This window comes from Lissotriton vulgaris, chromosome 5, assembly GCF_964263255.1.
Source record: "Lissotriton vulgaris chromosome 5, aLisVul1.2, whole genome shotgun sequence".
Lineage (NCBI taxonomy): Eukaryota > Metazoa > Chordata > Amphibia > Caudata > Salamandridae > Lissotriton > Lissotriton vulgaris.
The window spans coordinates 1,965,303,072-1,965,329,700 of NC_141693.1; the positions used below are offsets into that span (position 1 = coordinate 1,965,303,072).

The 26,629-nt window shown below is 47.2% G+C and overlaps 1 protein-coding gene across 2 annotated transcripts in view; it reads right to left on the reverse strand.

Annotated features, from left to right (window-relative positions):
- The window catches only part of LOC147717893 (uncharacterized), a 99,404-nt gene extending 82,963 nt beyond the window's left edge, over nt 1-16,441 (reverse strand). For both annotated transcript variants that reach the window (XR_015296105.1, XM_086924663.1), the window contains exon 1: nt 16,354-16,441. Coding sequence is in view for 1 of the 2 variants with exons in the window: in XM_086924663.1 (XP_086780789.1) it covers nt 16,354-16,420 (67 nt within the window). In the remaining variant the exon portion in view is untranslated. The remainder of the gene's footprint in view (nt 1-16,353) is intronic.
- Nucleotides 16,442-26,629: the final 10,188 nt, after the last annotated feature.

Consider the following 26,629-nt stretch of genomic DNA (forward strand, 5'->3'; position numbering starts at 1 on the left):
ATTCTCCTGGGTTGTCTGTGACTCAGTCGGACATGTAGGTAGAGGTGCATTATAACCTCGTGGTAAATGCTATCTCAAAAACGGCTGCATAGAAACCTATCGTGTTTGGTATCAAACACCTTGAAATCATACCTCCACACCGGTCACCGGTGTGGGAGGTATGATTCCACCCTTCTGAAGCGAACTTCGTGGGATCGCTGGTCTATCCGGTGCCAGCCTTCTCGACTCAGACAGCACAAAATGGATGCTGCCAGCCAGAGACACATTTCTGCCCTCCGGCTGCTGAGTCAAGCTCGAGCAGAAGGAAGGCAGCCTAATAGGCATCCTGTCACAGGGAGGTGTGACGTGACCACCTCCCAGACAGGATTTAGTGTATTGAGGCTGGATGGGTGCCTGAAAGTCTGAACTTGGGTACGTTTTGGTGTCCCTGTGCATAGTCCAGCTCCAACCAGTTCTGAGAGCCATTGGCTCCTGCTCTTGTGCGAAACTGGACAAAGGACATTGGAGTATCCTCCCCTCTGTCCTGATCCTCCCCTAGGAGGGTCCCCTGAATCTGTCCAGCCCTGTCCCGTGGGTATAATAGGGCTTACCTGACTGTAGCTCTTTGGATTTTACATGGACAAGATTCTACCAGAAGAAACCACTGACCTTTGACCGTCTGGACACTCTGGACTTAACGGACTTTGACTGGGCCCGACTTTGTCTCCCTCTCCATCCAAAGCTTTGTCTGTGCCCTTTCTCCATTCAGGACATGTGGTGCACTAAGGAAAACTGAAGAATCTCCCTTGGGGCGAAGGAGTCACTCCCCTGCATTTGCAGGCACCTCAACTCAACTGACCGGTCTTCTGCTCCTGAGCTCCTGCAGACACCGAAGATCTCAGCAACACTGGAGGTGGATTACGAAGGTCCCTGAGGTTGATATGCCCTCTCAGCGAGTTTGAGGTCAGTATCCCTCGTGGGGACTGCACAACCCGAAACCCTGTTTACCGTGTCTATATGCATTTGCATTAGCTTGTTGGTGATTCTCAAGCTTGTGCTTTGGCTCCGTGTATTCCTGACCATGAGCAGTATTTGCACCAATGAACTCTGGCCTCCTCACACTGAGTGCTACGTGTGCTGGTACTTTGCAATCTTGCTTGAGGTCCCCTCATGACTCCTGGTCATTTGGCCTGTGGGTCCTCCTGGGAGTCATCTTGATTTCTGTTGAGCTTTCCTGGTTGCTCCAGATGTGCCCTGACTCCCCATTGCTTGGTGAGTCCCCTCGACCTTGCTGGTCCACACTGTAACCTGCTTGACTTTCCTGTGTGGGTTGCTTTTGCCAAGGCTTGTTGGTGCTCCAGCGGGACACCGACCCCTCAGCACTCGACATATTTTGTGGGACATTTCGCATCTGGCTCCTGGCCATCGTCGACATCTCCTGGTCCCTGTGGCGGCAGAGTCAAGCATCCCTTCTTCGCACCTGAAGCACCCGATATTGGTGGGCATTCGTCTACCGAGCCCCTGGTCATCCTGAAGTGACCCAGACTCTGTCCCCTCTGCCTTCAGGTTCCTTTCTTCCAAGAATTCAGGCTTGGATTCCACCGGACCCTTTTTAACTTCTCGGCAGTGGAGAAGTGTGGCTCACCGGTTAGAGGAGGCAGACCCTGATGCAGAGGTCAGACCCAGGACCAGGGTTCAATCCCCTATGCGGCAGGGTCTTGAGCTCAAAATGTCCACGGACTCGATAATTCTCGCCTCGGTGCCTACTCGAATCATGGGCTCACTCTCTGCAACTCTGGGCAATAGCTTGCTTAGGGCCCGATGTAGGTGCCCTAATACCAGTCGGAAACGGCCGAATTCGGCCGTTTCCGACCAGTATTACGGTTTTCAGATGTAGGGCATGCATTTACAGAATCGGTATTTTACCGATTCTGTGTTTACCGATTCGGTAAAATTACAGAATCGGTAAATACAGACTCGGTAAAATACTGATTCTGTAAATGCAGATGTAGCTGGCACATGTCAGAGTGCCACAGGTCTTTAAGAATCGGTATTTTACCACCCAATCCAATTGGGTGGTAAAATACCGAATACAGGTGTGCATGCACATCTGTGCATGCACAATGTGACACACACACATGCCCTTTAGGGCATTTCTGTGTGCCACATGGCACACAAGTCCGGAATTGGGGTGCAAGAGGGTATCAAAGTGACACCCCCTGCACCTTTGCAAAAATCGGTATTTACCGAATCGGTAAATACCGATTCGGTAATGACCATTGATTCCTATGGGCTGCAATGCCCATAGGAATCAATGGGCTTTACCGATTCGGTATTTACAGAATCGGTAAATACCGAATGTTAACGATTCGGTTTTTACCGAATCTGAAATACCTACATTTCCACCCTTCTAATTTACCACTTCTAAAATAGCGAATCGGTATTTTAGAATTGCTAAATTAGAATTACCTACATCGGGCCCTTAATCTCCACTACAGCCCCTCCGCGATAGGATGCCTGGCTTTCACCTTGGGAATGCCTATTAGGGGTTATCTCGCAGGGAAAAGCCAGGACGGGTTCCCAAAGCAAGCGCCTTGAGACCTTACGGTGAAAGGCGCTATATAAGAACGTATGATTTATGATTTATTTACGGCAACAGTACTTATTCACAGCCCTCCATTGAGAACGACAGCGATTTCCAACACCATACCCGACCTATGCACCCGGCTCCTCTGGGATAGGTAACTCGGGTACTACGGTATCCACGGGTGGGGTGGTCTCCAACCTCTTAAATTCCAAAGGGTTTGCTCAAAGTCCTCCTAGAATGGTCCTTAAACTTTAAAATTGCAACCGCGGCTTCCCTATAGATTTGTACGGAGCCCGCAGTCGTGTTAGCACGCTGCACCCATACTCCCTGGGGTCCCTATCTGCTCACCTTGGGTGGCTCCTTGGGGTCCCAGTGATTCTACGTGCTCAAGACCTTGTCTTGATCCCAGTTGTGATTGTTATTCCACTATTTTAGTATATAGTTTGGTCTCCCCTTGGAGCCCACTGTGTATTTTGCTACTTACAACTGTTCTATTGATCTTGTATTTTGTGCTTTGTGTTCTATCCTCGTGTAGGGGATAGTAGAGAGTGTTATAATAATAAATACATATTTTTATATAACTACTGTGTGGTTCTCCTTCATTTAATTAATTCAGGAGGTAATTCACAAGCTGCTTTACAATCCTTCAAGATTGAGCCTGAAGGCTTCTGTCCACAGCTACCACTAGAACAGCTTTCTAAAGGTTATCTTTGACCTCATACATCATAAGGGTCGTTTGGACTGGTGCAAGGTGCCCACTTTAATTAGTGGACAGCATTTACTAGGCCAACTTCTCACAGTCCTTAAATAACTGACAACCCATATTAATCCTTTCTATCTCCATGGTCGGCAAAACAATTTGTATTATGCCAGATAGATGAATATAAGAAATTATTTACAGTGTCAAGACATGGAAGTAGTATCGGGTATATTAATTTGCATGTGTTTTTAAGGATAGGTAGAGAAATAATTGACGGTTGTTGGGAAAAGATATTCATTGTTTAAATGTAAAATGAGAAGTAAAAAAAATTGTATCTGAGCCCAGTGAGGACATTTATCATCAATGTTATCTAAAAATCAATAAGTGGTTTATTTGAAACAAAAAGCATTGTGATAAGTTTTAAAAATCCAGAAAGTTAACTACACTGTGCTGTTTATCCTTTTTCTAATGCAGTAAGGGTACACATGGTTTCCCTTTATTCCACAAGAAAAATGTGAGTAAGGGATACATTTAAAAAAAAATAAGACGGTATATTTGTAGGAATTGTGGATAGAGCAAATAAAACAACAGGAACCAACATCATTTTAATAGAATCAAGACACTCCATCAGCAAAGAAATAACACGTTCCATCTCGTTAATAATTATCTTATTGGAGTAATAATTTCTCTAGTAAATGCCCTAAATATTTAATTTTATATGGGCTCCAATGAAAACTAGAAGAAATAAAATTAAATCATGTTTTAAACAATTTATTTGAAGGAAGTATCTCTCATTTATTAAAATTGAGTGTGTAACCCAAGACTAGGGTAAAATCTTTCCCTTCAAGAAAAGCTAGAAGCTACACGTCTGCCATATTATTTTGCATTCAATATTAGAAGGTAATAGGAATAGTGTTCTGTGTAAATTTAATTACATTGAAATGTGTCTTTTATGATTTGTATATAGCTAAATAATACTGATGCCCTTTTTTGTATATTTTGTGTAATATTATACTAGTCTCTATTTAGCATTCTTCTTTTATTTGATACATAGATGATCATGACGTCTCTAGCTGCCGCCTTGGATGAGACCCAAACCACTTGTATAAAAACATCACTAATAGAGTTAAGATTGAAGAACTCAACAGCAAATTGTTAAAAGGTGTGTGTGAAGGATTCATCCATTAAAAGAGCATTGTTAAATCTCCAGAGGGTGTTTAACATATGTTGATTGATGAATCCTTTATCTTTGGAGGGCCTGTGATGTGATCTCTCCAATGACTAGACCTTCATGTCCCTGGAGTCGATAATGTGAAATATGTGGAGAGAAACAAGTTATCCCTGAGATTTGTGTCAATACAGAATCAAATATTAGAAACTGTATATTCTACTAGAAACATCTCTCCCCTCATTATAACCTTGATCCCCATCACAGCCATAGATTGCCCAAAGCACCAAACAGATAAAGGTACATGGCAAGCCAAGGCACCCTAAGACAACACATGAGGGATTCTGAAGGAGCTGGCCATGGCAGCCCTCTCCGAAGATGCCAACATCAACAAGGGTCAATGAAAGCAATAATAAGCCTCTTACTGAACTTCGGGTCCTTGCTTTCCATGGCTGATTGACAGCCCGTCCTTTTCCATCGATGCACCCAGGATCGGGAACAACATCCCTGTATCCATCAGGAACAGCCCAGACGCTGCTCCAATTTTGTAAAGAGTTGAAGATGCACCTCTTTAAAGAACACTACACCACAGTGCATTAACCATCCATAAACCAGCTAACTCTCCCATCACCCATTAACTTTCTGCTTGTCTTTCAAGTGCAGCTCTCTGTTGCTTCTAGGCTAGATTTGTGCTATTGAGATACCATATACATACATACATACATACATCACACTGCACACATCTGGGAGGGTGATACCCCAATGTTGAATTTAATTTAAATTTGAATGTATCTATTCATTGTGTTGACTAGGATCGCCTGGGTCGTTAAAATGCACATCCCAACTCTACTCAAACATAATGTGTATTTGTAAAGCACACGTTCACCCGTACGCATATTGGCGCTGAACAACAGATGTTTATTGTTACCAAGTCAATAGTACTGGTTGTTTTACTCCTTTCAACACTGATCCTGGCATACGTCTGGCAGCAGAATTGAACTGAATGCCTCATGGTTGGGACCATCAGAGAAATCAACAGTGACCTGTGGAACAATCCATCTTCAACTATAAGACTTAGGAAAAATTGAGGCATACCTGGTCCCTACTGAGGACATGTGTCTAAAACCACAGCCTGTTTAGCAATGCCATACTCAACAATCCTATGAGAAGGTGCAACCAATGTATACACAAGCAACAATAAACACAGTCAACACCATTCCTGGCGAAACCAAGCAGTGTCCCGTACCAAACCTTGTTGGACCACAAGAAATAACATACTTATCCTAAAGCAGAAGCAGTCAAACCTTTCTCCATGCAAGGCATGAGCAGACCAGTAGAGTATTCAAGAAAGTTGAAGGACTCATACATCCTCCTAGCGCAGCGATGCAACGAACAAGGCCCAAGGGCGTCTTCATCTTTTAAGCTGATATCACGTCTGATGATCAGCAATGGATGCAATCTGGTCCCTCCTGGCAAACCCTGTGACCATTCTTCCTCCCTGGCATCAACAATGTGATACCCACCAGGAGACACAGCAAACCATCTTCAGCTATGAGACTTCTACAGCATAGGTCTACCCTGAAAGTTCATTCCGGTACCTTCATAGAAGGCCATCTCACCGTCTGGTTGAATGAAGCTCTCTGTGCCCCCTAAACCCTTGGACCTGTCAACAATGGCCCTTCCATGGGCAGTTCCATGGGCTGTGGGGGCTTGAGACCTGATGGATAGCCATCGCGCCAGGGCATGAAGTCGATCCGGGCATTCAAGCGCTTCCTTCTACCAGAGTTGACCCCTTGAACACCAAGCAGAGCTCAATGACCCATCTTTCCTTTCTACTCCTGCCTCAAGCGTCATGCTGGTTCAAGTGGCTACCTCTAATTGATGCCCAAGGATCCATCTGACGGTCTTGCATTTATCTGTGTTTGGTTTTGAAATTGTGGAGAGCCTGGACACAATAAGTCACTTCTTGGCACACAGAGCCACTAGTGGTCAAGAACAGCGTTCCCTGGATACAAAGTCAAACTAGGACCTCTATGTCTTAACTGAGCAAGGGATGCAGATTCCAGTGCTGAACAGTGTAAAATCTACTTCTAGGAGCTAGGAGAGAGACTGTGCAGCACCACATGAATAGCCTTCCCACAGCCTGCTTCTAGGGTGGGTCCTGCAGGGTTGTCACCGCCACACACTGCCCCCTCCTTCACTCAAACCTAAGTGGTTGGCGCTAAACAGAGTAACAGCACGCGAGCCTACCTGCTCGCCTGTCCGTCCTTCAGCTCGCTTGTCTGCATCCAGGGACCCAGATCTGCCACCAGCCTCGCCTGACAGGGGTCCAGAGCCTCCACCGCCGCGCCTGCTGTCTCCTCCCCCCGCTGCAGCCCTCCACCACCGGGTCTGCAGCTGAGCAGGGGGAGTAGAGACTACAACACCCAGAAGCCTCCGCGACACGAGCGGAAGTCGCGTAGAGGCTTGGCGCCCGGAGGCGCTGTTTAAGGGGCTGGCCTTCCCGCGTGGCGGGACCGCGCGCGGGACCATGCGCGGGGCCGTGCCCGGGGCTAAGCCCGGGCAAAGGGTGGGCCCTCTGTGGCCCTCAGAGGCCTGAGGAGACTGGGCTGGGCACTACCCCCTGGCCAATTCTGTACTGATCACCAAGGTATTAAATTTGTGATTTAAAGCATATTGCAAATGGCTCCTACTGTATCCAAATCCACCACTAAAAACATGGCAAAAAAACCGCCCATTAACACACGTTCTGTTGCAAGGATCACCGCCCAAACTAAAACACCGTTACCAACGCTAACTGCTATTGATCGTATGCTTCAACAGACAATCGTGGTGGTAGCAAATGCCATTGAAAATACCGAGAGACGATTGTCTCTACCACCCAGCACTTGTCTAATTCATCGGACACCACAACCTGCCGACAGTACTGTACATAACATAAATGTGACTGCATTATCAAATGATTCCATTTTAATGCAATCCTACACAGGCCTTCCCGGGGCCGTGCCACCTCCCATAGAAGATCCTCCTACACTTCCAACAGTATTCCAAGACAGGGACAGCCGCCTGTCTCTAACTCCTAACTTGCAGATTAATGTAACACCATCTGAGGAACCGGGCCCCAGCAATGCACCTAGCGCATTATTGATTTCCTGCGACAACGAAGATACCACCCACACAATTGACCTACCCAATAATAGCAGTGTCAACAGTACGACCAATCATGGCACTGCCCATCGCAGATCTAGACGCATCCATAATAGAAAATTACAAGCTCTTAGTAGGGGATGCGTGAAACAAAGGGGTAGAAGAAAGAAGGCAATTTTACCATCACCTCCCTCAGAACAGACCAACGGAAGCGAACCACCACTGTTTAAGGGGCTGGCCTTCCCGCGTGGCGGGACCGCGCGCGGGACCATGCGCGGGGCCGTGCCCGGGGCTAAGCCCGGGCAAAGGGCGGGCCCTCTGTGGCCCTCAGAGGCCTGAGGAGACTGGGCTGGGCACTACCCCCTGGCCAATTCTGTACTGATCACCAAGGTATTAAATTTGTGATTTAAAGCATATTGCAAATGGCTCCTACTGTATCCAAATCCACCACTAAAAACATGGCAAAAAAACCGCCCATTAACACACGTTCTGTTGCAAGGATCACCGCCCAAACTAAAACACAGTTACCAACGCTAACTGCTATTGATCGTATGCTTCAACAGACAATCGTGGTGGTAGCAAATGCCATTGAAAATACCGAGAGACGATTGTCTCTACCACCCAGCACTTGTCTAATTCATCGGACACCACAACCTGCCGACAGTACTGTACATAACATAAATGTGACTGCATTATCAAATGATTCCATTTTAATGCAATCCTACACAGGCCTTCCCGGGGCCGTGCCACCTCCCATAGAAGATCCTCCTACACTTCCAACAGTATTCCAAGACAGGGACAGCCGCCTGTCTCTAACTCCTAACTTGCAGATTAATGTAACACCATCTGAGGAACCGGGCCCCAGCAATGCACCTAGCGCATTATTGATTTCCTGCGACAACGAAGATACCACCCACACAATTGACCTACCCAATAATAGCAGTGTCAACAGTACGACCAATCATGGCACTGCCCATCGCAGATCTAGACGCATCCATAATAGAAAATTACAAGCTCTTAGTAGGGGATGCGTGAAACAAAGGGGTAGAAGAAAGAAGGCAATTTTACCATCACCTCCCTCAGAACAGACCAACGGAAGCGAACCACCACTGCCAAATCCAGGACCCGCAGTTAATATGGAGTCTATAATGGGTCACATTATGGATGCTATGAAGCTCCTCATTGCCCCCCTAAACGACAAACTTGAGCAAATAGGTAAAAAGGTGGAAAACCTGGAAAAATTGGGCTTAGCCAAATTAGACATTCTTGAACACCTGGGTCCACAAATTACTCAAACCATCTTGAATGTACCGTCTGTGAATAAGGCCAATACGACTGCCCATAATACATCTAAACCACAGGTTCCACCCGCCAGAAATGTGAATCCCACAGTAGCTCCCGGTAAACCTGCAAATCCACATACCAACACACCAGGCAATGCCACCAATGGCCCTTCAACATCCTCTTCCCTCAGAGCAACTGGGGAGGTGCCCATGGGCCACCCTTCAGTAAGCAGGAACCCACCAGCGCGTAGCCATTATAATAATATTATTCCCGCTGTGATCAATCTCCGACCAGAAAGTAGGCCATACGTGGCTATCCTTGCCAATGTATCAAAACTTAAACCCTCCTAATTTGAAAATAGTGAAACACTTAAAAACAAAATTTTACACTGGCTTGTCCATGAATGAATGAATGAATGAATACTTTCTTTTATAGCGCATGGCTACTCTTGAGCATCCCAGCGCTGTAAGACAAAGGAAAGTAAAGACACTATTGGAAAAGGTGCGTCTTTAAGCGCTTCCTGAAAGCAAGATGGTTTGACTCATGCCTGATGGCGTCTGGGAGTGCGTTCCATTCTTTAGCTGCATGCACCGAGAGTCGGCGGCCACCCATCCGGGCCAGCTTCATCCTGGGAACTACCAGCAAATTCCGCTGGTTGGATCTCAGAGATCTCACTGATTGGTGGCGACGAAAAAGGGGATCCAGGATAGGCGGGCCAGCCCCATGGATGGATTTATGCGCCATGCACATGGTCTTAAAAGTTATCCTTCCCTTGATGGATAGCCAGTGCAAAGATTGAAGTGCGGCTTTTGCTGAACATCTTTTCGGGACTTTCATGAGTAGTCGGGCAGCACAATTTTGTACCGATTGCAGAATTTTTATGGTCCCGACCGGGGCCCCCATGTAGACAGCATTTGCATAATCCAGCCGTGACATAATCAATGACTGGACTAGCAATCTTCTTGCTTCAAATGGCAGAAGGTCTAGCACTTTTTTTAAGACTCTCAGCAGCCCATAGCAGGTTCCGGCTACCTTTTTTGCTTGGTGTTGAAATCCTAAAGAGGAGTCTAGCCAGATCCCTAGGCTCTTTATATGAGTCTGTGGATTCCCCTTAAGTGGGGCAGGCCAGATCATTTCAACTCAAAGGGGAGGGTGGGTGGGCCCCAGTAAAAAGGAAATCAATGGGGACTGTGTAATCATAAACTACAAAACCACCGAATGGGCAAGAGATTCCATCCTGAACGCGCCCATCCCTTCAGACAATGATTACAATACAACCCTGTTCCCATTGGACTACTTTTATAGAAATCTGGTGGGGTTCAAGATTCCGGTGCAGAATTTTAAACATCCCAGAGCAATTAACACACCTTACCCACTAGCACAGCAGGCACCAGTACAATCAGTTGGGTACCCCTCAACCCCTCAACCCTTCACGACCCTAGTAATCAGCATGTCCCACAACCTCCTATGAATTTGTACAGAATGCCTAACCCCAATTACCTTAATTACCACAATGCCATCGGGCCTGGAAACAACATCTATGGTCAATTTACAGTCCCAACATCAACATCCCAACATCAAACAGATTCCAGATATTTAATTCCCTAGACGAAAACGATTGACTCGTGAATACCCTTGTTGAAGAACTTCCTGCAAGTGAGGCCCCTAGGTTAATGGGCAATAATACAGCAGAGGAACCACACACAGACATCCCTGTAATAAGCTTAAATGATCTAACCATGATAGACAACACCACTTGTACTGTTGAAAATCATCTGGGTAACCAAATACTACCGTCAGCTACAACAGTTACTGCTCCACCTCAAGTATCCAGGGAAGAGTCATTGAGGGCTATTACGTGGAACATAGCCGGGTTAGCTTCCAAGGTAAACACCCCCGTATGGGCTGACTTTCTTAAACAAGGCTATGACATAATCTGCCTACAAGAAACCTGGGATAGGGCTGAAGTACACGTTGAGGGATATACCGCTTTCAATGTGCTGGCTGTGGCTTCCCAGGCTGGCCGAGCCAAGGGGGGGCTAGTGACTCTGTTATCTACAACATTGACTGAGTTCTGGGTTAGCGATCAGGCAGTCTTAGGAGAACATGCTTCCGTTCTGCGTTTGGCCCACAGTGGATACAGAGACTTAATAATAGTGAATTTTTACAACAATATTGCCGGGCACAAACAGGGGATGTTCATTTCTGATATCGAGCAGGCCATCGATGCAATGTTACTAAGTACACCCAAACCAGCTGCCATTCTGTGGGCAGGAGATTTTAACATCAAAACATGCACTTATGCACTTAAGGGGGCATGCGGCCACAGGGAGGAATACTCTGGAAGGGAAACAACATGTGTATAAAATCATTTCCCGCATAACAACCTTGGCAGCGCGCTGAATAACTTATTGGCCAAATACGATCTGGAACTCCTCGAATGCAATACGAATGCAAACAACGCCAGATGTCCAACATTCCATGGAAGGAATAGCCAATCTTTTATTGACCATATTATCGTATCCTGCTCTGTAACCTATATTAATGTTTGGGTAATTGAACAAACGGTCAGTGACCACAATAGTGTATCTGTTGAACTACTGGGCTGGGGGACCAAAAGGAATTCCTATGGTCAACCCATTCAGGACATCACCGTAGGAAGGCCGAAAGGGACAAGGGTGAAGTGGACAAAAGTTGACCCCGTTAAATTTGTTACTAATGTAATCAAAAACTGCTACGGAGAGGTGGAGTACTGTTTATCCCCGACACCATGCCCAGGATCCTTGCTATCTAAATTTCTAATTATTACACAAGCTATCGAGAAATCACTGACACGCAAAACACGGAATCCAAGAAAAGTCAAGACAGCGTGGTTTGATGACAATTGTGCTCAGTCATTAAAAAGGTTAAAAATTTTGCTTGATGCCAAACCAAGAGACCCTTGTAAGATCAGGGAAGAGCGTTATAACTATAAAACTGCACTAGCCACTCGGGAATTACAGGACGAGGCATGGGCTAAATTAGATCAGGCTGCAGAAACCAAAGATCATAAAGTTTTCTGGGACACTGTAAATAGTCCGTTCTTAAAGAACGACAACATTCCTGAACTAACCTCGCATGTCAGTTGTCAGGCCTGGATTGTACACTTTACTGGGATTTTTAACTCTGATTGTACCCATGATTTCATTTCGGTTCCAAATCTTAATCTTAATGTTTTAACTGAAATGCCAACCTGTTTTAAATGGGAGAAATTATTGTTTTCGGTATCTTTAAATGAGGTGCGGGAGGCAATTGAGAAGAGCAAGGGGGGGAAAGCCCCGGGCCCAGACGGGGTCCCTGTGGACTTCTTCAAATCCGAGATTGATTTATGGGCTCCTATTTTAACACGCTACTTTAATGCTGCTATTGAGGACGAGTTACCTACCTCATGGGGTCAATCTATCTTGGTGCCACTTTTCAAAAAAGGTTCAAGGGCTGAAGCACGAAACTATCGCCCAATTTCCCTTTTGGACTCGTCACTAAAGATACTGAGTCGCGTGCTTCTGGTAAGATTAGAGTCCTGGGCCGAAGATAAAAATGTCCGGTCACCAATTCAGTATGGGTTCCGAAGGGGCATAGGAACCATGGAGCAGTGTGTGAACCTCGAGCTTATTATCGGCAAGTACACAAAAGCCAAGGAGGGGAATTTGTTCATGTGCTTTGCCGATCTAAGCTCAGCGTTCGATCTAGTGGAACACACACTGCTCTGGCCAACATTACTTGCTATGGGCGCACCCCCAGAAATTATTCATTAACTGGCCAGAATGTATAGCAGCTTATCAAGTAAAGTCAGATTCGGATCGAATGGAGAATGCACCCCCTTTTTTTAAATTGGTAGAGGAATTAGACAAGGGTGTGTTCTTGCTCCCTTGTTATTCTCCCTTTTTATAAACCAGGTCGACCAGTTCCTACAAGAATCTTTTGCTGATGCCCCCATTATTAATGGAAAACAAATACCCGTCCTCCTATATGCGGACGACGCGGTCCTGATTTCTAGGACCGCGAACGGGCTCCAAAAGCTAATTGAGAAATTTAACATTTTTATTAAGGGCAGAAAGCTTAAAATTAACAAGGGCAAGACTATGACCATGACCTGTGGAAAGAAATTAAAGAAAAGCAAGTCATTTTTCTTAGATGGGGATAAACTTGAGTCTGTGCAACATTTCTGCTATCTAGGCATTACCTTCTCAGGAGATGGGAGATGGGTAAACGAGCAATCCTGTGTAGGCATGAAGATGACTAGAAATACAAATTGTATTTTCAGATTCGCTTCCAAACTGGGGGGGCGCAGAATAAGAGAGATGATTTCCATCTACAACTCAAGGTGCATGTCCTCTGCCCTATATGGAGCAGGGATATGGGGATATAACTCCCAGATCGCCCTATTCATTCAGCAGGAGGAAAACAGGTACCTGAAACGCTTATTATGTCTCCCTGCTTCAGCGTCAAATGAGATCACCCATAGGGAGCTGGGCATACATCATGCCACAGATCTGATTGCACTACGTCCCCTTACTCTTTGGCGATCCATATGGGCTAAAGAAGAAACCAAGTTTACCCAGGAAGTAATTTTAGACTGTATTAAATTGGATCAGCACTCAAAAATCCCTTGGCTAAAACACATTTTCTCCTGGTACAAGATCCTTTTTGGTCAGGACATTTTTAAAGATATCCCAACAGAATTAGTTTTAACGAAGCGTGACCTCAAAACCACCTATTTGGATCATGCAAAAGGGATCAGAATGAAGGGGTACGCTATACAAAGTACATTTAAATTGTACCTGGAGTATAACGTAAGCACAGGATTCCCATCATATCTTACATTTGTTAATATTAACTCCCATCGCTTTGTTCTAGCACGCCTGAGGCTGGGCATAGTCCACCATTTGGTGGCTTTCCCTACTGTAAAAAAACCCGGGTCATGTCCGTGCCCATGCGATGGGAAATCCAAACAGAGTACCTGCCACTTTTTACTATTTTGTAATTTTTATACTGGTTTTAGAAAGTTTTATCTGAAGCAACTATTTTTAGAATACAGTACGTGCAATATAAGAGCTGCAATGCAATTGTTGTTTGACTTGTCCTCCCCGAATGTGTGTTACTGTGTAGCCATCTATGTTCTCAAATGCATTGGGCACAGGAAATCAATTATTATATGATTCCCCTTGTTTTTCCCCCCGTTGGTAAACACATCCTATGACTAACTGTGAGCTACTGTTAAACCACATGCATTTCTCTTATATATGAATTTTGGTTATTCTGTACTTCATACTTGTTGTGTATCCATGGTAATGATTGTCTTCCGGCTTTGTATCTTTTTTGCACTAACGTCTTTTTAAATTTTCCGTATACAAACTACTGCTAAAATACGTAAGAGACTATAAAGACATTGCACTTTAGTTATATCCTTGCATATTTTGCACATACCACTGCACTTTATGCCCATCATAGGCCTTTTCTGATTTGCACTATCCTACTTGGCATGTTTTGCACAAAACCTCTAATTGCTGCTAAATATAGTGCTCAATTTTAACTCTGTATACAAATGAGATATATCTTACATGTTTTAACCAGATTGGCTTGGATATCGATGTAATTGTTTTTTAAAGAAAAAGTTTCATTATTCTTTTTTTCTTTCTACAAATGTGATTTCAACTGCATTAATGTATGTTGCTATATGGTTGTACTTGTACAAACCGAATAAAGCATTTTGAAACGAAACGAAACGAAACAAAACCTAAGTGTGAAGCCATGAAAAGTGCCCAGATGTTAGAGTGCTAAGTATGAGTGAACACGCACCAGCTGATGGACAAATACAACTTAAAAATGTGGGGAGAAAATATTTACCTTTTTATGCTTTCTACTGGCAGATGAACCCCTTTCCCATAAGGCTCATAAATTGCCCAGAATTCGGTTCTATACAATGCACCATTTGGAAATTAACCCGTTGTTGTTAATGTTAATATACCATGCACCTTTGGAAGATGAACCCATTGTTTCTAATGTTTCTATATCATGCTCCATTGGGAGATGAATCCCCTCAATCAATCAGGTAATTGTGAGGGGCACTACTCACCCGTGAGGGTCTCAAGGCGCTGGGGGAGGGGGGTTTGCAGCTCCGAGTCAGCGGAAGAGCTGGGTCTTGAGGCTTTTCCTGAAGGTGTGCAGAGTAGGGGAACGTCTGATGTCGATCGGGAGCTCATTCCAGGTCTTTGCCGGGATGTAGGGGAAGGCTCTTCCACCCGCTCCTGTCGAGATGTAGGGGAAGGCTCTTCCACCTGCTCCTGCCGCGATGTAGGGGAAGGCTCTTCCACCCGCTCCTGCCGCGATGTAGGAGAAGGCTCTACCACCCGCTCCTACCGGGATGTAGGGGAAGGCTCTTCCACCCGCTCCTGCCACGATGTAGGAGAAGGCTCTTCCACCCGCTCCTGCCGCGATGTAGGAGAAGGCTCTACCACCCGCTCCTACCGGGATGTAGGAGAAGGCTCTTCCACCCGCTCCTGCCGGGCTGTAGGGGAAGGCTCTTCCACCCGCTCTTGCCGCGATGTAGGAGAAGGCTCTTCCACCCGCTCCTGCCGCGATGTAGGAGAAGGCTCTACCACCCGCTCCTACCGGGATGTAGGAGAAGGCTCTTCCACCCGCTCCTGCCGGGCTGTAGGGGAAGGCTCTTCCACCCGCTCTTGCCGCGATGTAGGAGAAGGCTCTTCCACCCGCTCTTGCCGCGATGTAGGAGAAGGCTCTACCACCCGCTCCTACCGGGATGTAGGAGAAGGCTCTTCCACCCGCTCCTGCCGGGCTGTAGGGGAAGGCTCTTCCACCCGCTCCTGCCGGGCTGTAGGGGAAGGCTCTTCCACCCGCTCCTGCCGGGCTGTAGGGGAAGGCTCTTCCACCCGCTCCTGCCGGGTTGTAGGGGAAGGCTCTTCCACCCGCTCCTGCCGGGCTGTAGGGGAAGGCTCTTCCACCCGCTCCTGCCGGGCTGTAGGGGAAGGCTCTTCCACCCGCTCTTGCCGCGATGTAGGAGAAGGCTCTTCCACCCGCTCCTGCTGCGATATAGGGGAAGGCTCTACCACACGCTCCTGCCGCGATGGCTCTTCCACCCGCTCTGGGTCTGCGGATGCGCGGGTTACAGGCGAGGGGGAGGGTGAGTCTGTCGCTGATGGTCCTACTCAATGCAAAGTTGAGAGAGTGACCCATTACGAATGATGGTTCTATAGAGTGCTCTGTTCGGAGAAGAATCCTCTGTTGCTGATGATTCTACACAGGGCATCACTGGTTGATGAATCCTTTGTCGGTAATGGCTCAATCCCCAGAAATATATATATACTGACTCCCCATAGATTAGTGTGTGTATTCCTCAAAAGCCACCTGCTATACGTTCACACCCCAGCCCATCTCTCCCCTCCCCTCGCTTCAGGGCCTCCCCTCCCTCCACCATGACGCCCTGCTCACCTGTCAGCCGCCCCAGCCCCAGCAGCATCCCCTGGAGCAGCAGCAGCGCCCAGGCTGCCCTCGGCATGTCTCCCTTCCCTCCGGCGGCTGCTGTGCCCTCATCTGTCCGCTTCCTATCAGGGCATGGAGGCCAGCTCTGCGGGGGGATTGGTGGGTGGGGGGGGGCTCTCTTGGTAGGGGGGGGGGGGGGTTATCTACAGGCTCAGCCGGGCTCCCTTTCCTGCCAGCTGCCCAGCGAGGAAACCTCAGCTCTAAGAATAGGACACGTCGGCTGCCGCGGGTACCACGAGGGCCGGCTGAAGATAAGGGGGGTCATTTCAGAACGGTGTAGGGGCCACACTACAGCAGCAGGGGGTCGCCGGCCGAGCAAGGGTATCACACTGCATTGTAATGGAGTATATTGTAGCATAAATATAGCGTTTCATAACCTTCTTGAGGCTTTGAAGCACTTTAGGGGCGGAAAATATTACAACATTAAAGCAAATAAGGCCAGCAAAATGTGAGGTGAATGTCACCCATCTGTGTGCGGCTGGAAGTGGGGGCTCGAAGCGCTCTGTCTGCATCATGGGACTCCCCCATGCCGCCCCCATCTGGCCGCTTTCAGCTGAAGTGGATGAAAGGCCATGCCCAGGGCAAGCACCTGGCACGGATACAGATTCTGGGCAGTGAAAGTAGAACTTCCGGTCCAAGGGTCAAAGTGCAGCACAAAAGATCAAGTTCACAGACACTTGGAAGTCAAGTGTGCTATGAAAGTAAGAACATGGACAGCTGACTCGGGTACAGGGCATCGCGGGTTCGGTTTCATGGTCCCTTCCTCCTCCTTCTTACTTTTCGTTATTAAACAGGCTCCTTACAGGTTTAACCCCCACTTTTTGCCTACATTTTGACTTCTGGGCACTGTTGTAATGGCTCTGAAGTTCCCTAAGCCTGCTAACCAGGACTCAATGCAGGTGCTCTGACCCTTCTACAGCCGTGCCCCCTCGCAGGTTAATAGCAGTGGGATGAAGGGGGAGTTCAACAGACGAGGATGTGGGGAAAATGAGTTATTTAGTTAATCTTCCCTCGTGGTCGTCTGTCGAATCCCCCTCTAACTCGCCCCACCACTCATACTTGCACCGGCCGCTCCTGCCCTTGTAGAAGTGTATGGTTGATTGGATGACACCCCACTGGCGTAGCTTAATTTACTTGTAAGTCCCTAGTACTGGTGCCAAGGCCTTATTTGAAGGGCAAGTAGTACACACATGCAGGAGGGGCTGCTCTATTCAGGTAGACAGGCCGGCGGTGTGGACAGAGAGGGAAAGTAGTTGCCAAACCGGATTTCCTGTGGGCTTGTAGCCCAAAGGTAGCCACAGCCTTAGGGTGGGCTACCAAGCTCCACATACCGAGAGAGGGGTTCAGCAAATTGGGAAGTGGGCAGAATAGAGCATTCGGGGATAGCTAGATGTTATACTTCACAGGAAGTTGTCATCAGGCGGGAGGGAGCCAAGTAGCCCATCGACTAGTGACTGTGACCTCCCCATAGGGCACTTTCTGGGCCACTGGGACCCAGCACTGATATCTCGCTTGGACTAGAGAAGAGGACCGAAGGAGAACGGCTCCGTTGACCCTGGAACCGGCAAAGAAGAGGCTGCACTGACGTTGGCCTGCACCTGCTGCTCCTTGGGCTAGCGAAGATAGGGCTGTCCCTCTGGTGTCCTTCTCGTAGAGAGTCGTCCCCTGAGTCGATCTAGAAGCAGAGACTCCAACAGTCAGCTGGTTGACTTCTATTTGCAGCACAGGGCCACAAAAGCTGAGAAAGTTTGCCTGGGTGAGTTGGTAGCCCAGATCACTGGATCGTTGCAGTGCAGCCCAGGAGACCCAAACCTGATGCTCAAAAATTGTACCAGAGTCTTGTAGGAGTCATTGGAGTGCAGTTTGGTCACCCACAAGAAAAGTTGTCACCAAAAGAAGGGAACCGCTGGTTTTGTTGTACCCGGTGACGAGAAGTACAGTGCCTACTGAACTTTTGCTGGACCAAAGAAGACTTTGAGGAACATCAACCCCGGTAGCCAAACTCACCCCACCAGGACCATTGACAGAGGAGTGGCCCCAAGGAACACCCCAGTCGGCCCCATGGAATCCTATCCTCATTGATCACACAGCATCTTCAACATCCTTGAGCATCTTCAACATCCTGTATCCCTTGCATCAGGACCACTTAATAGAAGCCAATCGGATGAGACCATTGACACTGGAGGTGGACTGAAGGCTGCTTTTCTGACCAAGTTAGCTGTTTTTGGACCGTGCTGGTCCCCTTGACGGGAACCCCACCGGAGTGGATCGCCCAAAGTACTTCCAACTGCATCTCTAGGGATCAAATTCTTTGAATGTGCCAATGCTTGTTTGGGCTTAAGTGGAAAGTCTTGATCTAGTGATCCTCGTGAATGCTATATCTACGAAACCCTCTGGTGGATTTTTTTCATTTTGGAGTCCATAAAAATATGAGCTATTTTTACAAATCTGTTTTGATTTCTTTGATTTTGTGCGAGTCGTGTTTCTGTTTTTCTCCAGTTGTTTTTGTGCTATTTAAATGCTTTACACTTGTTCCTTTGTTCAAGCCGGGCTGGTTGAAGCCTAAGAAGGGCTGGTAAGTGTATTACACGGTGAGGTCTCACAACCACACCTTATAATTCACCCTATTTCCTTACAACCTCGTTGCTGTGCCCACATTTTGTCATCTTTTTCCATCCTGATATGTTCTTTTTCTTGATGCCTTGCTTCGTAGTAATGACAATGCGCCTATGTGTAATATGAACATTTAATAATTATAAATAATGTTTTTTAATGGTGAACGCGGTTTTGATTTAGCAGGGTGGACGGCATCCACCCTGAAAATATGTGTCCTGAATTTTGACCCTTTGTCCTGAATTTTTACACTCACCGTCCTGAATTTGCACCAATGCCAGTTGGTCCCCCTAATTCTTTGTGCGGTAGAACCGAGGCTCTTTAACACAGCAGCATGAGAGTGACGAGAGAGAAACCTGTCAGAGTGCTGCCAAAGAGCTCTCCCACTCAGAATATTTCATTATTCAAGTGATCGTGAACAATTAAGGGTAAACTGAGATGTGAAAAACTAAACACAATGCGATGCGGCTGCACGAGACTTGAGGAGTTAATTAAGTATTAGTACTAGCAGGTGTGCTGTAAGTTAAATTAAAACATTTTACATGCACTGTGCGCCTCGTGCGTGTAGAATCAGAGTACCACTAGACCCGGCCCTGCCAATTAAGTGCCGGCGCGAAGCACTGGCACAAATTACGCCCTGCATTGAACAATTGACACCAGGCTACAAAATGTAAGTAGTATGATGGTGTACCCTTGTGTGTTCTTCCGTGTGTCGCTGTTTCCACATGGAATGTTTAATGATGACAGCAACGCCCCCTTCTAGTTTGTGTTGTTGGTCTGAATTGTATAATTTTGTGGAATGGGGAGGTGTTGAATGGCGCTGGATTGTTCATTTAAACATGACTCCATGATGACGTCTGACTTGGCATTACGTATGTCAGTATATTTTTAATTTAGGCTCAATCCTGTCAGTGTTTGGATAATTGCACTACTGGATGGGGGGCACAAAGTTTTGCAAAGGTTCTGCCCGCTTTCTTCAAGGGGTCCCCACAAAATGACATCATGAGCTAGGCCCACCCCGATTTTATAGTAAGTAGTCTCTGTAAAGGGGGAAACAACCATTACAATGCATGAGTCATAATCGGTCCTTTTTTTAGGAACTATCACAAAAATAAACAGTATTAATACAAAGTAAAGCAATGTTTATATTTTGTTGCAGTGAAGTAAATTAAGGCAAATAAGTCAAACTAAAATATACCAAAACTAAATACATTTCCTAAAATAAATAGAAATAAATAAATCTGCTAAAATAAATACAATGGCCAGTTAATATATCTAAAATTTAGGCATTGACCCAAGTTAATGCCCCGGCAGCTCCATTGTCTTCAGCCAAGATTCCCAATGTTAGACTAATGTTCTGATTTGTTACCTTTGCTGCAAATTGTAAAGCGTTCTGATATCCTTCGGGATCAAGTTCGCGCTATATAAAACTTTATAAATAAAATAAATAAATCTAGCCACAGCTAGAGAGAGGCAGCTGGGACAAAACTATTTAATACAGAGGCTCTAGTTTACAATAGGTGGGGGGGATAACATATAACACTCATCGATAGAATGACGTGAATATGGAGCCCTACTGTGTGTAATAGTCATTGTCGAGTGTGGGAAGCAGCCTCTCTGGGAACCTGTAATGTATACAAAATCTTGCAGTCAAACTTTCCTGTAGCGTTTTGAAAATGTGTTCATGTCACCTTCGCCAAACTTCATCCACATTTGGGCTGCTAATTCCTCCATGCAGGGACCTTAAGTCACAGGCTTAAGTACCAAGCAGCTTCAATTGTTAAATCTTGCATTATATGCAAATGATAGATCTGCCTTACATGTGATGTCACTTCCTGTTGTGATGTCACTTCCTGTCGTGATGTCACTTCCTGTCATGATGTCACTTCCTGTGACCACGCCTACCTTGGACAGTCCCCCCACTTCTTTTTTTAGGACTTGTGCCCTGGTAACTGATTCGCAAAGGGGAAGCTGTCTCCAGTTTGGGTATGTACGGAGCTTGGCAGGGCTCTGCAGCATCCTTGTGACTGGCACCCTGCAGTGGCAAGAACGAGTGGTCGTTGTATAGTTCGCTTTGTGTCGTGTGATACTGGGTCTGGTGGCTTAGTGGAGTAATGTGTCTGCTGTAGAGGCCAGTGTTCAACTGCATGGTTACAGGTTCGAATCCCAGCAGGTCTTCTCAGCCTTTCATCCTTCTGAGGTTGAGAAAATGAGCAACATTGAGTTGGGTAACAACAATCATCTGTTATTCCGTGCCAGGATACCCTTGGGTGAAGGTGCGCTTTACCAATACATGGTATGTGATACTCCAAGAGTACATCGGTTACTCTGCAGGTAGTGTGTTACTGCAGGTGGTCTGTGGGGTGAGGCATGCAGGCCCAGGACCTGAGACCCCAGAAGGGCCCGTCTTCCATTACCCCTGCCTGCTCTTTACTCACGCGCCCTACACCGTCTCCAGATTTACCTATACAAGGATCAGGTGCAGGGCTGGGCACGTTTTGTTTCAGTTCACAATACCGGAGATAAGCGATCCCAGGGTGAACCTGCTCCTCTGGACGTCTGTCTGAGCCCTGGGACGCAGACGTCGGGACAACACGCGGTGTGACACACTGATGCACAAAACACCGCAAGAGTGCCGCAGGGGACTGCGTCCTGCCCTGGTTTCGGTACACGATTGCCCAGTAACCCCTTATGCACCTCTGCCTCCCCCTTTATTCTACCTTCCCTCCATGCAGTAGTGCCCCGCCTGCTCCTGTCCGTGCCTCCTGTCTGCACACAGGTGTGTTTGTCTCTGCAGGTGTGTGTTTAGGTAAAATACACTCATGCTTTGCATCAGCGTGTGAGGCATCTGCGGGCCTTCTCACGGCAATGAGGCACGAAGCTCCAACCCTCGTTTTCCCATTAAGTCCCCTCCCCCCCAAACCCCCTCAAAAGAGAGCCCTTTATCTCTTTCATTTCACTTCGTTTCATTTCATAGGGCACAACTAAGGGCGCCCCCCTCTTCCCTGGCAGTGCTGAAGAGCTCACATATGACATGGTACCCGTCACAGGCAGCTGGTACCTATGGAGCTCGCTGACCTGTGTGCCTGAGGCTATCAGATGGCTCAATGTCACCACGGACACAGGGCTCCAGTCCTGGGCTTTTCTGTTACAAATATTCGTTTTCTGGTGCTCTTGTTCAGTTAGATCAGCTGGGACTACAATTCCCAGAATGCATTAGGGAGTTGAGTGGCAACCCATTACTGCATCCCAGATGACATGGACTCACCTGGAAACCTTTCTTGCGTGTCAGTCGAATTGGATCAACTGAAACACACCAGGACTACAACTCCCAGAATGCATTAGGTTGTTCAGTGCCCATCTAGTACTGTATCCATGGTGCCAAGGAGTCATCTTGTAATCTTTCCTGTCTGTAATTTACACAGATCGTTCATTATTTAGGACAAATGTCCGTTGTCCATAGGTAACTATCAATCAATCAATCAGAGTACTTGTAAAGCGCGCTACTTAACCGTGAGGGTCCCAAGGCGCTGAGGGGAGGGAGGGTGCTGCTACTGCTCGAAGAGACAGGTCTGTAGGAGTCTTCTGAAGGCGAGTAGGTCTTGGGTCTGCCGTATGTGGGTAGGGAGGGTGTTCCAGGTCTTGATGGCGAGGTAGGAGAAGGATCTGCTGCCGGAGGTTGTTCGTTGGATGCGGGGGACAGCGGCGAGGGCGAGGCTGGCGGAGGGCAGCTGGCGGGTGGGGGTGCGGAAGCTGAGTCTGCTGTTCAGGTAGGCTGGTCCGGCGTTGTGGAGCACTTTTTGTGCGTGGATGAGGAGCTTGAAGGTGATTCTCTTGTCGACGGGGAGCCAGTGTAGGTCTGGCAGGTGGGGGGTGATGTGGATGCGGCGGGGGATGTTGACGATCAGTCGGGCGGAGGTGTTTTGGATGCGTTGTAGTCGTCGTAGGTGTTTGGCTGGGATTCCTGCGTAGAGTGCGTTGCCGTAGTCCAGTCTGCTGCTGACGAGGGCCTGTGTCACCGTTCTTCTTGTATTCGACAGACAGCATCAGTCTATAATTTGAAAGAGGCTGGTAGATAACACTGCACCACTGTTCGTTTACAAAAAGTACACGCAAGGCATGACGAGTTTCAGAAGAAGCATGCGTGATGTGTTACTTCTTCCAGGTTTTTTCTTTAAATTCTGAGACTTGAATTTTTTGCTCATTCCATTATAAAACAGGACTAGAATTCAAAGGAACAAAATCCGGGCTGGAGCAGCGAACCAGGCATGAACATGGGAAACCTGGCAGCTATGCACACGCCCTTCCCACAGGCGACTTCTTTTTTCTCTCACTGTCTAAGGAGTCACTGCATCACTGACAGGGCTCTCGCAGATAATGTAGAAATAAGCTGGCCCTGCATGTATTTCCCCTATTAGAGACTGAAACTCAGACCGATCTAAGGGGCCGATTCACAGAACTAAATTAAGACAAAATCCTAAACTTACTACTTTTGGTATTCACAGAAGGCATTTAGTAGTAGTAAAGTTGGGATTTTGTCTTAAGTCTGTCTTAAGTCTGTCCTAAGTTTGTCTTAAGTTTGTCTTAAGTCTGTCTTAAGTTTGTCTTAAGTCTGTCCTAAGTTTGTCTTAAGTTTGTCTTAAGTCTGTCTTAAGTTTGTCTTAAGTCTGTCCTAAGTTTGTCTTAAGTTTGTCTTAAGTCTGTCTTAAGTCTGTCCTATTACTTTTGGTACTCACAGAAGGCATTTAGTAGTAGTAAAATTAGGATTTTGTCTTAAGTTTGACTTAAGTTTGACTTAAGACAGACTTAAGACAGACATAAGACAGTCTTAAGACAAGCTTAAGACAAACTTAGGACAGACTTAAGACAGACTTAAGACAGATTTAAGACAGACTCAAGACAGACTTAAGACAAATTTAGGACAGACCTAAGACAGACATAAGACAAAATCCTAACTTTACTACTACTAAATGCCTTCTGTGAATACCAAAAGTAGTAAGTTTAGGATTTTGTCTTAAATTAGTTTTGTGAATCGGGCCCTAAGACACTCGCACCACAACTCATATAAGGTGGCTTTGTAAGTAGGCACCGCTGTAAGAAAGTTCCCCCTTTCTTCATGGTTGCCCCCACTTTTTGCTGAACTGCTGATGTACTTTGACTGAGTGCCCTGGGCTCCTGTTAATCGGGTACCCAGGTCCTATGTTCTTTGCCTAAAACCGCATAGAAGACCAAACCCAATTGGCATCTCTGGCCACAGGTAAGTCACTGGTATAATGGTACAACAGGTACCCAGGGCACTGTGACCAGGGAAGACCTCTAAGGGCTGCAGTACTTATTGTACCACCCTTAGAGGCCCTGTACCTTTACACACACACACACACACTGCCACTGCAGGCTGCGTGTTTCGGTGCAGAACAAAGTGAAGAGTCAACATGGCACACATCCCTGTGTGCCATGCCTACAACCCACTGCCCTGGCAGAGACCAGTCACCCCACTAGCTGGGTGCACTATACCAGTGCGGATGGTACAGGTGCAAGAGCCCTGTACCCCTATAGTGTCTGAGCCAATTCTTAGGCATTGTAAGTGCAGTGCTGCCATTAAGAGTAAATGGTGCTGGGAGTTTGTCATTACGAACTCCACAGTACCATATTGGCTTTACTGAAATCTGAGAAGTTTGGTATCAAACTTCTAAGCACATTAAACCCACAGGATTTAATGAAAAATGTACACAGAGGGCATCTTAGAGATGTCCCCTGAAAAAGGACCTACCACTAGCATCCAGGCTGGGTGGCTACTTTCAGGTGCCACCACCAGACATGTTTCTGGACCCCGGGGTCGAGAGCCTGCTGCTCTCGGGGACCTTAAAAAATGCACATCCTGGGTCAGGGTGCCAAGCCTCCTCCCCGAGGAGGGGCAGGGTCCACAAAGGGGAAGCTTCAAAGGCTTGCCGCCTTTGTGAGTTTCCCCAGGCCACTTGCTGCTTCCAGCAACTGGTCCCCACTGGTTCTGACCCCCACTTTGGATGGGAGAGTTAGCAGTAAAACCAAGTGAGGAAGGGAGGTGTCCCCACCTCTGCCAACTCCACCCCTCAGGTGGGCGAGGCGAGGTAAAGCACAACTCTCACTCCTCGCCATCTAGCGGATGCGAGGACCCAGCCTACCAGGGTGAGGCATATGCTCCCCCTTCCACTAGAGGGTGGCATAATAGGGGGTGTACCCACCCCAAGAAAGACCTGTAACACCCCTAAATCTAGTATTTAGGGGCACCCCTGAACCTTACTTCCTCAGACAAGCAACACCCAAGAAAAAAAGAAGAAGAAAGGTCGAACAGCCGTGCCTAACAAGAGTAGGACACTCACTGACTTGGCCCCAGTCCTACCAGACTGTCCCCACCTCGAACCTGCTCCAGCGAAATCCTGCTGTGTCCTGCAGCCAGCAACCTTGAGAAACCCGGAGGACCTGCCTGCCTTCCAACCTAAAGACTCTGTTTCCTGTTAACACCGGATTTGTTCACCAACAGACTCCAGCTCCGCAAGGATCCACGGGTCTGCACCACTCTGCACCCAATGCCAACAGCCCACGTTCGAGTGGCCCAACAATGTGAGGAGGTCTCCCCGGCAATACTGACCCGAGGGCCGGTGAAACCTGACCTGCCTCAAGCCTCCAGCCAACGCCAGCAGCTTCTAACCGGAAGGTCCCCCAACCGCGACCAGGAGCTGGTAAGAAGATCCGTCCCTAAAAGGAACCCCTGCACCTGATGCCCCATGGCCTTGGATGGCCCAAAATGATGGTGCCTAACCAACCCCTAGAATTGCAACTTACCTCTCCAAGTGGTGGTCGCACCCAGAAGACCTTTGTCCCCAAGCCTGCAGTGTGTTTGCAAACTGGAGACTCCCCATTGAAAGCTACGGGCACCCGAAGCCAAAACAGCACTCTGCACCCGGCCGCCCCAGTGCCGTTGAGGGTGCACCTTTTGTGCTGGTTCGAACCCCCATTTGCCCTGAGCTTAAGTCCAGGAGCTTTGCTCCCACAACCCTGTGGCCTGCTCGTCAGCAGTCACCAACCGAAGGCCCTCTTTACCCCATTGGATAACATTGGGCCGTTGCACTCTGCACCCTGCCACCCTAGTGCCACTGAGGGTGTAACAAGAGTGCATCCTTGACCCTGGTCGACCCCAGAGTCTAACCCCAGAATACCAACTCCCACAACCGAATACTTACCTTTGAACTGATAACACTATTTTCCTTCATAGGATAACATTGACTGTTTTTCTATGAAAAGTTTCCAAGTGTGAAGTTGGAAAATCTATAAAACCCTTAAAACTGTAACTAAATAACAAAAACGCTTTTACTTACCAGTTTACCGGAAATGTCCCAGTGCAGTATCCAGGTATACTACATTGTGTATGAAAAGTAATCTGAAAAGTAACTTACATGATATTTTACTAAAAAGCCAATACAAAGTATATGTACAGTATATCAAAAGCATCGCATTACTAGTAGATCTACTGTAATCAAATCAAAGTGCATATACAATTGCATTTCAAACTGTTTACAAACTGCATTGCTACTGTAAAGTATGTATTGCTTACCTGGGCCAGGCTTGGTTGGTT